Here is a 14,496-nt window from a genome sequence, read left to right on the forward strand (position 1 = left end):
AGATTTTCTTTTTGAGTGTATCTGAATAAATGGTTGCGCTTATTTGTAATCAGCAGCCCATTGTTGAAGAACAAATTTATATCTAATTAATTTTATCATTTACATCTTGCTATGTATTGAATTGAAAAAGAGTGCTTTTACTTGTACTGCAACTTGCCCATCCATCTAGTTGTATGTGTAAAATTGCAATTCAAAGCACTTGTATTTTTTTCTCTCCTTTGTGTAATTCAAAATAATGAAGGCAAAAGGGTACGCTGTAATTTAAAGCAAACAAAAGAAAGACCAATCAATTTTGATTTGCCATTACTTGAAAACCATCTATTTGCAATTTATTAGAATTCTGTGTGTGAGAAACAGCAGGTAAATGAATAGCTCTCAGAGCTGCTAGAACGTTATACCATTTTTCTATGTACTGGAAAACTCATAATTAAGAATTAACTTTGTGTTAGCAAGGCTTTATCCTCATAGAAGTTGGCAGATTGTCATGGAATCAGGATTGTCGCATACTAGCCCAGCAGTTGGCTTGATCCAGTTACTCATTTTTTTTTCCTGTATCTTCCTGTCTCTGCATGCATACATGCACAGATACAATCTATCTTTCTCTCTTGCTCAGATAGGAAGTTTGGCTTATATTGATGCTGCAGAGAAATGTAGGTTTAATGTATTACTTTCTGAAAAGGGAAAAGAGTAGCACTGTGTGCTGGGGCAGCGTTCTACTGCAATAAAGAAGCTTTCCTAATGTAGTGTTACTTGGAACAGGCAAAGTGTACGCAACTTGGTTGCTACAACTTTTTTTGCATTATCTTGTGCTACACAGACAGCATATAAGGTGTTAGGCTACTTCCTGGTCTTGGAATAAGATATGCACCAAGGAACCACACTGTCCTGTAGACATGGATGCCATGGTAGGATTGTTTGAGATCAACTAAATAAACTTGATATTGTGTGTGAGATTTGGCAGATGTGTACTTTGTGCTATAAATCACAGAATCATCTAGGTTGGAAGGGACCTGCATGACAGCGTATTTAACAGTTGACTTGTTTCACCTGAGGTATGACTATATTTCTGTAGGAATAAGAAAGAAAGCAAGGGGTGAGGTAAGGAGGAAAAAATAAAAGGACAGAAGAGGAAAAAGTGAATGTCAAAAGAGAAGTTGAAGGAAGAAATGAAGGCAGAAAAATTATGAGCTTATAAGTAGCATATTCAAAGGTTAATATTGCTAGATTCAATGATGTACATGGAAATAGGCTCAAATAATAAATAGAAAATTGAAAACAGAATATATGGTGGTGTTTCTTTTCTGATGCATTCCTGTCTTTTAACTCTGAAATGAACTGAAAATGAAGAAATTGCATGTTGAAGGTGCATTTTAAACGATTTATATTTTTCTTCATTGTGTATCAAAATATATTGATCTACAAAAATGACATTAAACAGTTGTTGCAGAAGATGCACTTAAGCTAATTTAATCAAACTATGAAGGTGCTGAAGGATCTAGAGGGCAAGATGTGTTGGGAGTGGCTGAGAGCCATCAGTTCAGCCCAGAGCAGAGGAGGCTGAAGGTCCTCATGGTGGCTGCAGCTCTTCATAAGGGTAGCAGAGGGCAGTGCTGATCTCTGCTCTCTGGTGGCAGTGACAGGATCCAAAGGAGTGTCATGGAGCTGTGTTAGGGGAGGATCAAGGTGTCAGGGTGGGAGTCAAGAAAAGGTTCTTCACCAGAGGGTGACTGGGCACTGGAGTAGGCTGCCCAAAGTACCAGACGCTGCCCTAAGTGCTGGAGTTCAAGGAGCGTTTGGAAAATGCTCTGATGCATAGGGTTTCAATTTTGGATGGTCCTGTGTGAAGCTGGGAGTTGAACATGACACTCCAACTCCAAATATTTTGTGATTCAGTGATTAAAAGAAAGATAGCCAAGGAGTACAGTATGTTTACCAAGACAGGAACTGCTAAGTAATGGCATTTCACTCTGTTCTTGTTAGTTAGGTCAGCTGTTGTTTCCTTTTGCAATCAAACAAATGCCTTGAACTCAAAAGTTGCTACTATGTAAATCTGTGTAATCTGTTTCTGTCTCACAGAAGACTAATGAGCACAATAAGAACAATGGGGACTTTCTTCAAAATAGTGGAAAATTAAATGGTGTTTATTTGAAGGGAGTGCTTAGCTACCATATGCTTGCACAGATTTTTGTTTCCAGTATGGTTTTTCCAGGTCTGTATTAGAAAAATACTGATACATAGGCCTATTCTCTGGCCTTGAGGCCAGTCAGAGTGATCTGGTTATTTTCATTATGTTTGGATATACAGAATGCTTAGAGTTGGTAGAACATCTTGAGGCACCGCACTCCCAAATGGATTATGAGGAATTTGCTAAACAAGTTCAAACTTTCACACAAAATACACTTCTGACAGTTCCTTTGTGTCACAATAATCAGTGTTGTAACAGTACCCTAGTAAAAAATGACCAACAAATATTAATGACATTCAGAAGCTTAGCAGACAGTTCAGAAACTTCTAGAATGGTAGAATCTCTTAATGTCAATTTGGTGCCTAAGTGCTTTCCTCAGATCCTTCTGAGAACCCCTGCAAAATATTTGCTTGTTCTTTGCCAGGCAGGAAATAAATTTATTTCCAGATTATTTTGCATATTCTTATTCTGAATTTATTTCCATTCTTCTTCTAATTCAACTTTATTCTCCTGGGACATGGCCTCATGAGCTAGTGCCCATGGAGGAATAACTATTGGGTCCTACATATGCTGATGGAACATAGTTCAATGGGCTATACAATATTAGGAAGACAAGTCACTGTTTTCCAAACCAAGTTTACAAACAATACAGCTACCAATGAAATTACAGAGAGAAGCATTTATTTATTAAGAACAACCAGTGTTGTGTTTTGCAGAACTCCAGTTTGTAATTTTTTTCATTGTCCTGCCTGTGGAGTTAATGGAGGTAATGGAGAATGGCTTATAGTTAAGACCGATTCCTTTCCATCTTAGTTCCTGATATAGTGACATTTTTTATTCAGAATTTTTTTTTCTTGTGAAACCTGGAGATTCTGATGAGGTGTCATTGTGAACATTATGTAATTACTGTAAAAAAAAAAAAAAAAAAAAAGTGCAGTTATCACACAGGATTAAATTATGAGAGGCTGAGCCCAGATGGAGTAGCTTTCCATTAATGTTTTCACCAGGGTATTCCTATGCTGCCTTCAAAGCATACAAATGTTTTATTATTGTGCTTTGTGACATGACTTTGTGATGTGTGAAGTTCATTACATTTCTTGCCTTCTCCAAAGAATTTTGAGAATACTCAACCTTTGTTTTTATGGTCATTTTTTGTCAGTGTACACGATGCTAGGTGTTTACTCTATGATAGAGAAGACAGAACCCAAGAGGAGCACCTGGAGAAGATAATCTGCAGTCTTTCCTTACAAGATTTATGTTTAGTGGTATATTATTCTAATTGTTATTGTACAGTATTTTGAATAAAGCTTGACATGCATGGTTTTCAGATTTGAGTGAAGGAGGATATTTTCAGCTCAGAATATTGAGTGCTGTGGAAACAGCCTAACACATTGCTTAATATTCAGTGAGAAGCTAGTATTAGCATCAACCACAGGTTAAATGTGTTAAACCTTGTTGAAATGATGGACTTCAAAATTGAGTTCTAAGCTTTATTTCCTAATTCAGTAATTCTTCCTTTACAGTTGAAGAAGTATCTACTGGGGAAAATGGGGAAGGCAAGGAAAAAAGGAGAGAGCTCTAGTGCAAGCTGTGAAATCAGATGGGGAGAAAGGTTGGTAAAACCAGAGCCAGGGTGGACAGTGGTGTTGTGGAAAGTTTGGTTTGGAGATTTTTCTGATGAGTCATTTGTTCTGGAATTAGCTGAGGATGTTGCGCTTCAACTGTGAGACTCCATTGGGGAATACCCAAGTGACTGAAATCCTTCCAGTACTTTTTTCTTTTTTCTTTTAGTTTAGACACAGTTATTGGAGGTCTGAGTAATGTTTTTTGTACAGATCCATCCATTGCTTTATATTAATAATCTTGTTGCTGTCTTCTGCCTAACTGCATGGATTAGATCCAGTTGCTCACATTCAATAACTCTGTGCTGTACAGAAAGTTCATAGAAACTGACACAAACTATTACACTTTCTTTGCCTTACATAAAAAACTTACGTAGTCAGTTCATTCTTTGGCAGCTTCAGGACTGAGAATATAGTGATGCTCTGAGGACAGAACTGTAGATGTAGGGGAAGATAGGTCAATACAATAGTGGTAGCCACAGACTTTAATTAATTTCTTGGGGTAAGCCCTCATTCACAAATAAAGTTGTAGACAAGTAGCTGGGAGACTTCTTTCTTATTTGAGTAACTGGAATTATGAGAAGTGGGTCTTAACATGCCATGTGGCTGGAAATGCATGTGGCATTAATATCATAGAACTGTTTCCTTTCTTTTAGTCAGTCCTTTGATGAGACCATGTGTTGTCACTTGCCACGGTTAGTAATTTAGAAGAGAAAGATGTGGTGGGGTAACACTCAGGTCTTCAGCAGTGACAGCAAAGATTCTGACATATAGCAGTAAAAAAACAAAAGTCCTAGGTCTGATCTGCTTTTATGGCTATTAGTCATTATGATCAAACTGTAAAAACAAAGTACGAGCCGCAGTGGGAATCTGCGAAGTAGACCAAGAAACCACCCTGGATTTCATCGAACCCCTAAAGGTGATATGACTTCATGTTGTAGCTTTGGGAGAGTGATAAAATTGTAGCTGATAAATGTCTCATATTAATCATTTTTTGTTTGGCTTGTGTTTTAGGATACTTTATTGCCAAACTTAGAATTGCTCTTTCTCAGTATGGGTTTTGTTTGTTTTGGCTAAGACTAGCTGACATAGTGCTGCAAATCTCTGTTCTGTCTGAATAGTTCATGAACAGGGAGCATTAAAGAAAATATGACTGTAGCCAAGCTAGTATCGCATAACTGGAGTGTGTCTGAATTTACTATGGCTATTCTGGCTCATCTGATGATATTTTCCATTTTTCCTCATGGAAGAAGTGTCTTTTCCTTATATATATACGTATATTATATACATAATATACATATATATATATTATATATATATATATTATATATATTGTCTTGTGAGAAGGGTGGGGGGGTTTAGGGAACTGTTTCTCCTTGTTTTGTAAGAAATAAAAGTAAATGAAGTAGTAAACCCAACTCCCCCCCCCCCGTATTGTGTAGATATGGGCAACACACCAGTGTGTATTACAACATGTAAGAGTCTTCTGAGCATGATGTTGCATTAAATGCTTGATAATAGCTGACTTTGTTCCTCTCTGAAATAATTCTTTAAACACTTGAGATTTTCCATGTCCATACAATGCTCTGTCCGGTATGTATATAAGAGGTCTATCCCCTCCTCTTTTGCTTTGCTTCTTTCTTTTTGTTCTTTTGCTACTAAGAGAAGCAAATGCATGGGGAAATAAATGCTGGCCTCCTGTGTGACTCCTGCAAAGTTAAAGTATAAAGCTTTATAATTTACACTGGTCAGCAAATACATAAGAAAATTGGTTTTCTGCTATCATCGCTCACATTTCTGTCAGTCTGAATCTTTAATTTTAATGGAGTGCTAGTGTACCAGGTCACAAAAATGTTGGAAGATTGGTTAACACACTGAGAACTGGATGATGCAAGTTAGTAATGATCTTTTCCTGCTGTGATCTCTAGAACTCCATAGAAGGTCTGAATATTGTTTGGCTGCTGTTGCTGCGGTGATGTGGTGAGATCCTAATCATGTGAATTGAAAGGCAGAATTCCCATGCATTTTTACAAGGTTAGGATTTAATTCTGTGTGTTAGGTACTCATGGTCCTAGTGAATACAATATACTGGTTTTTACATGGCCCAAAAATGTCAAAGATGTTTTCTGTGAGTCATGCCTTCATGACACAAGTAAGACAAAACAGCTTTCTGGAGCTGAACGGGTTTTAGCTCAAAGCCACGAGAATCAGTTTCCACTAATCACTTGCCATCTTGAAAACCCCTGAAGCCTTCTGGAATGTATTTTCTGCAAAGACAAATTTCTAGTTTATCTAAGCTGTGTGAAAGTGGTATTTTTGTTGTTGTTTTAATGTTTGTAAACGTGGATTTTAAAACATCTTTTAAATTTCTAAATGACACATCTAACATGCCTGGCTGGAATAGTAGTAAAGATTATTTTCATCTACCTTCTTTGATTATAGTAGAACATTATGAATGGTTAAGTAAATTAATCAATGTATGAAATAGATTTTTTTTTTTTAATTTTCTTATTTGTGATACTCAAACTTGTAATGGCAGTGTAATGGAGAAGATGCCCTGGACTGAATGAGACAAATACTTTTTAGAGAACTTCTAGAAGTGCCTTAACATTGATATGAAAAACTGTCTGAGGTCACTAAATCTCAGAAGGTCAGATGTTCACTTGGTAAAAAGCTGCCCATTCATGGAAGTCTCTATCCCCTACCTCAAAAATAGTAGAAAAATCTCAATAACCTTTTAATCCCAGTCAACTTAAGCAGTAAGCTTAGAGTTGTAGGAGAGAGTGTAGAAATGTGCTGATAATTTACTTTCCTTCTTCTGTTTCTGTCCCATCTGTTGGGACAGAAGCACTGGAATTTTTTCCCCCCTCTATGACATGACCTGCTGCTCCGCATGCTAAGAGGCTGTGAGGGTAAGAGGTCTGTGCTAACAAGGCTTCTCTCAGAAGATAGCTATTCTGATAGCTATTAGCTGTGTTTTGGAGTAAACCTATTAAGTCATTTTATCTGCTCAGCAGTGTTCAGTGATCCAGAAAAAAAGCCCTTCCTCCCCAGTTTGGATGTGAAAAGAGGTGACAGAGTGTGCACATGTCCATTCCCACTAGGGAATGTCACTAGGCACAGGCTGAGGTCTTCATTGTCTCGGCCATAGGTAAGAATTTCAGCAGCTGCCAAGGTGGATTTGTGTTGGCTCTGAGTATGTGGCTGGGATTCATTAGGCTTAAACTGTGGTCTTGTAGAAAACAGGTTTAGGAAAAAAGAGTTGTTTAAGCAGAATTAAAAACTGTTGCATTCCTGTGCTGAGCAGTTTGTACTGTTAATGTAATTCAAGAACCAGTATTAAATTCACAGTGCATTTCTGAGCTGTTTTAAATGTGGTGTTGTATACCTAAGCCTTATACAGCAGTATATAAAAATAAGATGTTCAAATCATAGTTGTCTCACTACAGAAACAGAGGCATAAGAATCAGATGATGAGGGTGTTGTTCTTGCCTTGTGGAGAGGTAAACTGTGTCTTTGGACAGCTTGCCTGATTCTGCCTTCCCAAAAGTTCACAGTCACCTCATCTATGTATTATTTTTTATTCCTTTGGAAAATATGGTCTCTAGTGTCTTTTCCCTCTGTTTTCCTTTCTGCAAAATGGAGGTATTTCTGTATGAGACTTATCAGTCATAAATACTCATGAGGGTTTTTTGAGACCTTTGAATGAAAAGTGCTACGCAAAATCAAATCAATATTATGTATGCTGACTGAGAAGAGCTCTGTGAATGCTGATGCCTGAACAGAGTTTAGCAGTAGATGCTGTCTTCATGCATCAAACTGTATTGGAAATCAAAATATTTAAACAAAAATTAACAATTGAAATTGGTTACATTTTTAATAGTGAGAAGATTTAATTCTTCAAGCGCCTCCTTGAGCTGAGTTGTCTCTTTTTAAAAAACAAAACAAAACAAAAAATCCCACAACCAATGGTATCCTTCTGGAAGATCTAACTCCAGGAGAAGTTATAGGCTTGGTACAGAAATTAGAGTTAGATATCCTTAGTTATGTATGCAGCATGCTGACAACAGTGATCTTTTCTGGCCATGAGTATGTTTATTTTTTGTGTAGCAGTTGTATATTTGTACTTAAGTGATACTTTTCCATCAAAGCTATTATTTTAAATTGATTATTTAAATTCATTATTTAGTCAAATGTAATGGCTTAATGTTTATTTTAGGCAAAAATTTCCAGCTGTATCAGTAAATAGCTGTTGGAGAGACTGAAGTTGAAGAGAGAATGCTGCTCTTCTGTGTTTAACTCCTTGGATAAAACTTAGATTGCACAAGCTTGGTGTAGTGAATGGAACAAATGTGGCTGAGTAGTTTTGAAGTTCTTCAGAAACACCACGCTGTGCCTTTAGGGCATTATTTATACATGGCAAAAATTAGGTTGATGCTGGCAAGCCTGCCTGACAAAATGTGGTTCTCCATTGTGATGCCTGAGATAATATGGGCACCAGACGTGGGATGACTTTCACAAGTGAACTCTGCAGGAATGGTTCCAGACATGAGGCTGAATAAGTTCTGCAAACACTGTCAAGTCAGAGACAGCTGTCATACTACAAATATAAATTTAATGTGTAATGCTTCATACCAGCAACTTGGTAATATTTTTGATAACTCAAAAATTTGAATCATATGTCGTCTTTGGCACACAACTGGATCATTTCAGTACTCTCTAAACAGTTTCTAAGTTGAAATAGAAATCTTTCTTTTGTCTTCCTTTGCATCCTGTAGGAAAATTAATGGAAATTGCATTCCTGATTGAATGTTGGTGTTAACCCTGCAGTGAGCAGGACCTTTAACTAGATGACCACTGAAAGCCTTGTCCAGCCTAAATTATTCTGTAATTCAGTGATTTAAGTGATTTAAGAAGTGTGTTTGCTTTCTATGTGAATAAGTCTACACCATTCAGAGACACGTAGTTAGGCATAAATATAGTTGGAGCCTTTCTAAAAGGAGTCTGTGAGCACTTTGAGTGGCTGTGGAGATGAGGTTTGCTGTCTGTATCTCACTTCTGTGAATGTTACGACTTCCACCCTGTGAAATGGAGCTTCTGCCTGCATTCCTGGTTGTGTTGGCTCAGCAGTTTGGGAGTAACTGAACCTCGCTTCTCCTTGGAATCAAAGGAATGACAGCCTAGCAATGTGCACTCCTCTTGTGTCTTAAAGCCTCTTGTATTTGGTATAATAATGTTTTTATGCCTAGTGTTACCTAACAGTGCAAGTCTATCAGGGCTACTAACTGATAGATTTTTGACATAAAATTACAAGTCTCCATGTTTGCAGAAAGATAATTTTGGCATGCTTATGGGATAATTAACCAGTTGGAAAAGTTTCCAACTGATACTTCCTGTTAGTACTAAGGGGAATTATTGTGTTGCTTGTATATTTTCTGGGTTAGATTGAAGTGTGAGGTGTCTCACTTTATGTTCATTGATCATAGAATCATAGAACAATTTGGGTTGGAAGGGACCTCAAGGATCATCAGATTCCAGTTCCCCTGCCACAGGCAGGGTTAACAATCTCTAGATCAAGTTTAGATCAGATTGCTCAGGACCACATCCACCCTGGCCTTGAATACCTCCATTGACAAGGCATCCATAACCTCTCTGGGCGACCTGTTCCAGCATCTCCTGGTCTTTCAGTAAAAAAAAAAAAAATAACCTGACAAATAATCTCAATCGCCTTTGCTTTAGTTTAAAATCATCCCCCCCTTGTCCTATCTCTCTCTATCTATGTAAAAAGTTGTTTTCCCTCCTGTTTGTAATTTCCCTTTGGAACACCGGAAAGCCATAATGAGGTCTCACCTCAGCCTTCTCTTTTCCAGGCCAGTGATGGTTTCAGTATTTCTTGTGGTGCATGGGAGAATCAGTTCCAAAAACTACTAGATCAGGAACTGTCAAGCCATCATGGTTCATTCTCATACCTAGCCCATAGCTAAAAGATCTGCATAGTTTTAAGCACTATGATTTGATTTCTTTCATTTTGATTATCTTTCAAAGCAAAAACATTTGCAATTATTTAGGTCTCCCTATGTTAAATTACATCTTTCTTGTGAACTGAAGGCATCAGTGGATGGTGAAGGTAGAAGAAAAGTATTGAAGAAGGATTACATCTTTAGTAGATATCCTTGAAAAATATCTGCAGGGAGAATACAAGAGTTGTCAAAGAATGACAAATTTTTGTAACTGTTTTTTTCATTCTAGTGTTCAGAGAAAGGGAAGCAAGTCATATTGTGTGCATTTTTTTCCCCTAGTGGACTATGGGAGATTTCATTATGCTCAGTTTGACTTTAACTGCAAAAGCTGTTCATCTGGAGTACGTGTAACTGCAATGACTGTTAACAATGGCTTCATTTTACATTGAAGTGCTGAGAGCAGAGAAAGTAGGAGGCTTTACAGAGAACATCAAGCAGCCTTGATGTGGAGATTCAATTTTTTCATACTGGTTTAAAAATGGGCATTCTAGTTTAACGTAGTTTTCCCCAAAATCTAAGAATTTATGTTTAATACATGTAGTTTAAATATTTTGATAACTGTATATTTTGATCTTATCTGTTAGTGAATTGCTAGGCTTCACTGTCGGAGGCACTTGGTCTTATACACTTGCCCCAGTACTAAGTTAATATCAAATAATTAGGGAATAGCAAGTGGAAAGAAGTGGAGCATAAAGATCTTTCCTGGGAACTGTTCACTTCATGTCCAGCTTAATCACATGGGTTTATAAAGACTTTGTCAATCATGCTGAGACATGCTGACAGATAATTCCCATTGGATGAATGTGGGTAAGCACTGGATTTCAGAATGTGAGGACAGACATAAGAGTGATTTAGCTTGCACTTCCTTTAGGATGCAGCTTCCTCAGACATGGCTGGGCTTGATACCAGCATGTGAAAGGCAGGGCTATTAGTTTTCATAAGAGCCCTTCATCTAATAGCTAGCTGTGCAAAATGTGGTTGGTTCTGTCTACATATTGTGATGTCAGACATTTTATTTATCTGCTTAACTTGCATCATGCCATCTAGAAATACCATCTCTGCAAGAAGAAATATAAAAGATGTTTTATCCAGGGTGGTGGGATTCTACCTGCTTTGTTGTTGCTGTTGCTTGTTTTTTATAAGCTGTAGCTCAGAATTCAGATTACAGCACCTCATTGCATGGTGTAATTGTGCCCAGAGGCTGCAATTCTGGTTTGTAATGAAAGGGGAAAAGACTCATGGTCTGCTCAAAAGATGTTGGTTCTTTATTGAAACACCTGACAACAGAGACTATCTGATGATTGTTGTAAAGTATATGCTAATAATAAACCCAAATGTTTGGTAATACATGCTAGTTTTATCTGTAAAGCTTTTAGTTTTATCTGAACATTAGGATTTAGTCATTAATTTTCATTTATTGAAATCTTCACATTCACTGATTATTAATATAAAGTACGTTTTATTTATTTCTACTTCTGTAAAAGCTATAGTACCATTCACCTATAGCAGGCATTAATTCAGTACAGTGTCTTTAGCATTTGTATATACTGATGTTTATCAGCCAACCAATCTGTTCAGTACTATGCTGTGTGAAACCCTTCAGGTTCTGGTACAGAAAACTGAGTCATGGCAAGTAGAAACGGGAAACCAAGGAGAAGAGTGAGAACCCATACTGAGCTAGTAATATTATTAAAATTTCTATAATTTCTATATAAATAGAAAAGTCTTTGTTCTCCCTGTAATAAAATGTTGTTTTACTTGCTCATATTTTTAAAGTGTGCTTTATGCTACGTACATTTAGTGGACCTTAGAGTTTGCTTTGTCTTAAGGTTGCTTTGGATGAGAACCTTATCATCAGTCTTAAGCAGAACATTTCTCTGGGAATATCAGGCAATGCGTGGCTTTCATCATATACCTCAGAATATCATTCTAACATTTAGCATTTTAGGGTGACTTTGATTAAAAAAAAAAAAAAAAAAGTCACAGGAATTTTCCTGGTTTCTCTATGGAAGTGAAGAACTTACCAGCCCTGTTTCCAACAATTTGAATATGCACACTAACGCAGAAAAATAACCTTCTAATGAGAGCTCAGGTTTTGTTTTAGAGGAAGTCTGGAAGCAGGCCAAAGTAAAGCTTTTACTTTACAGAAGCATGTGGCAAGCCTAGGTTAAAAGGATATTCAAGGAAAATATTTTTCTCTGTGATCACACTATACTTAACTACAGTCAGCTTGCTGAGCGTGAGAATATTTTACTGGTCCCTTCCAACCCAAGCTGTTCTGTGAGTCTATGATACATCCTTTAATTAATGTTGAGGATTAGCTTCTCAGGATGGTCATTGCACCACAGGAGAATGTGAAAATGTAGGGAGAGTTCAGGGAACTACAGATATATTCCTTTCTTGTGGAGAATGTACACAGATGTGACTTTAGGAAGAAAAGGGGTTGTTTTCTGCAGTCACCAGAACTTAGTGAATGAAAGATAGTGTTGAGTTCTTCTTTACTTATTTTTTTAGAATTGAACTTTTCAGGAAAATTGAAAGTATTAAGTGGTGAGAAAAAAATAATGTATTTAAGGTTTAAGAAACGAGTACTTCTATTTGAGATACGGGCTGCTGTTTTTTTTTGTTTGGTTTTTTTTTTTTTTTTTTTTTTTTTGGTAGTGTAGTGCTGATTAATGAATAAGATCAGGGTGCTATTGTGCCTGTAGATTACCTGCTGCTAATAAGCTTGTGGCTAAATCATTTTCATAAGTTAAAAATTGTAGAAACTTTACACAGTACTACTTATATTTATTCAACTTTTTGTTCAAGTGTCTCCTTTTGACTCATTCTGTCTTGTCGAAGTTGTCATTCTTTCAAATAAAATGCCAACTTAGAAACATCGTATAGCTCGTCTGTTTTGTTGATAAGCAAAACCATATGAAATTTCACATATGATTAGATCTGCTAGTTTCCATGGAATGACAGAACTTTTCCCCACCATTCAAACACTAGAATAGAAAACTGTAGTATTTTGGGCTCACTTCTGCAAATTCTTGCCAGTTCTAACAGCCTTTCATCACATAAAATCACTCTGATTTTAAAGAAGGCAATTCCAGGAATTTAGGTTCAGTAAAGGCATTCTCCTTCTGTCAGTAATGAACAAATTCCAAAATCCAAATTGTAAGACTGTAATTTTATTTTACATACAGTGTGCAGTAACTCTGAAGAATTTACTGTAATAGTTCTATGACCTCAAAATGAAGAAGGAAGCTACTGCAGGTAAGTAGACATTTACAAATTAGGCTCTCTGTAGAAGTTTATGCTAAATTTGTAAACATAAAGCATTCTTTTGTCACCATAGAAATAATAATTTAAGTTCCATAATTCCTTTGGGTACATTAAAATGAGTCTTTTACTTTTCAGGGTTATGAAAAGATCAGCATTTTTAAGTTCCACAGCAATTATCATTGTATTCTTTAATAAGCCAATTTAATGCTGAAGCACGAATGTTTAAAAATGAATAACAAGAATGGATCTCTTAGGGTTTGAAATGGACAGCCTCCAAAGACTTCTAAGCTTATAAATAATAAACCCTAGTAGCAGTTATTTTGAAGAGGCAGCAAGGCAAACATTAGGCATTACTGACAAAAAAAAAAAAAAATTGAATCACATATAACATTCTGATCCCATTTGAACTGATGACAGCTTCCTGTTGCTTGAACTTAAGGTTTAACCTTTTGTCTTGTTATGTACTTTTAAAGCACATGTGTGCATTCAGAATTGCTAAGACAGATGATTGAAAGTTATGCAGAACTTACAAAACATGGTTGGTGGACAGATGGAAAATCTGGAGAAGAATGTTATCCCTAGCTTACTAGCTGCCCTATCTCTTCCTCACTAAATTCTTCTCCCAACTTAGGTCAATGCATATAACAGTTCAATAACTAAATGGCTGGACAGAGCATGAGCTTCTTCATTTTTATAGCATGCGTTGTCTTATCTTTGTATTTTGTTTGGGATAAATAAGATGGATTGCTTTACTATTCTGTTCCAAAATCCTCAGCAATGTCACAGGAGAAGGTGAGCTCCTCTCAGTATGGATTAGGTTTTTTTAAAATGGAAGGCATTGTATGGGGCACGTGAGAAGACCTTGATGTGACTTAAGCAATGTTGATATGACTGCAGGATTGAAGGCATCTATACACCAGCTTTAAGCAAACTGTTAAGGGATGTTAGGAATGGCCATTCCCACAGTTCTCCATCCCAGACAAATGGACAGGACTGCTGCTTTCTCTTTTGCAGGTTCCACTACTAGCGAGGCTAAATGCTTACCCTTGGGACATGCACTCAGACACCTCCAGTCATACAGACTTTTGTAGGCATGGTGCTGCTTTCAGCAGTTAGACATTGATGTAAAAGCCAAGTCCCTTAAAATCTCAAATCCCTATGATTATTCCTCCTTTTGGCAGGTAGAGACTGACTTACCTAAGTCCACTCACCTAGTCCCCCAGTTGCTGGCACTTCATCCTTGACTGGAAAAAGTAAAATGGAAGAGATGCTTTTGTTCTATTTTCTTGATCTCCTCTTGACTGTCAAGCACAGATCAGAAACATGGGAAACATTATAGTGGTTACAATGCTAATTGGTGCCAACTCCAAGCATTTTTGGCATAACAGATCTCTATCTC

General features: G+C 36.9%; 1 protein-coding gene across 10 annotated transcripts in view; it reads left to right on the forward strand.

The window, feature by feature from the left end:
* TMEM200A (transmembrane protein 200A) overlaps positions 1 to 14,496 on the forward strand; it is a 60,024-nt gene that overhangs the window by 5,026 nt on the left and 40,502 nt on the right. For 3 of the 10 annotated variants that reach the window (XM_052671419.1, XM_052671428.1, XM_052671437.1), the window contains one exon: positions 3,709 to 3,797. The exons of 2 other annotated variants lie outside the window; for them this stretch is intronic. In XM_052671419.1, coding sequence (XP_052527379.1) covers positions 3,733 to 3,797 — 65 coding nt within the window. In that variant the 5' untranslated portion in view covers positions 3,709 to 3,732. Of the gene's footprint in view, positions 1 to 3,708; positions 3,798 to 12,719; positions 13,089 to 14,496 lie in introns of those variants that run through there. 5 more of the 10 variants (XM_052671444.1, XM_052671461.1, XM_052671480.1 and 2 more) reach the window with 3 other exon arrangements.

Source organism: Tympanuchus pallidicinctus, unplaced genomic scaffold, assembly GCF_026119805.1.
Source record: "Tympanuchus pallidicinctus isolate F22 unplaced genomic scaffold, pur_lepc_1.0 scaffold1, whole genome shotgun sequence".
Classification (NCBI taxonomy): Eukaryota; Metazoa; Chordata; class Aves; order Galliformes; family Phasianidae; genus Tympanuchus; species Tympanuchus pallidicinctus.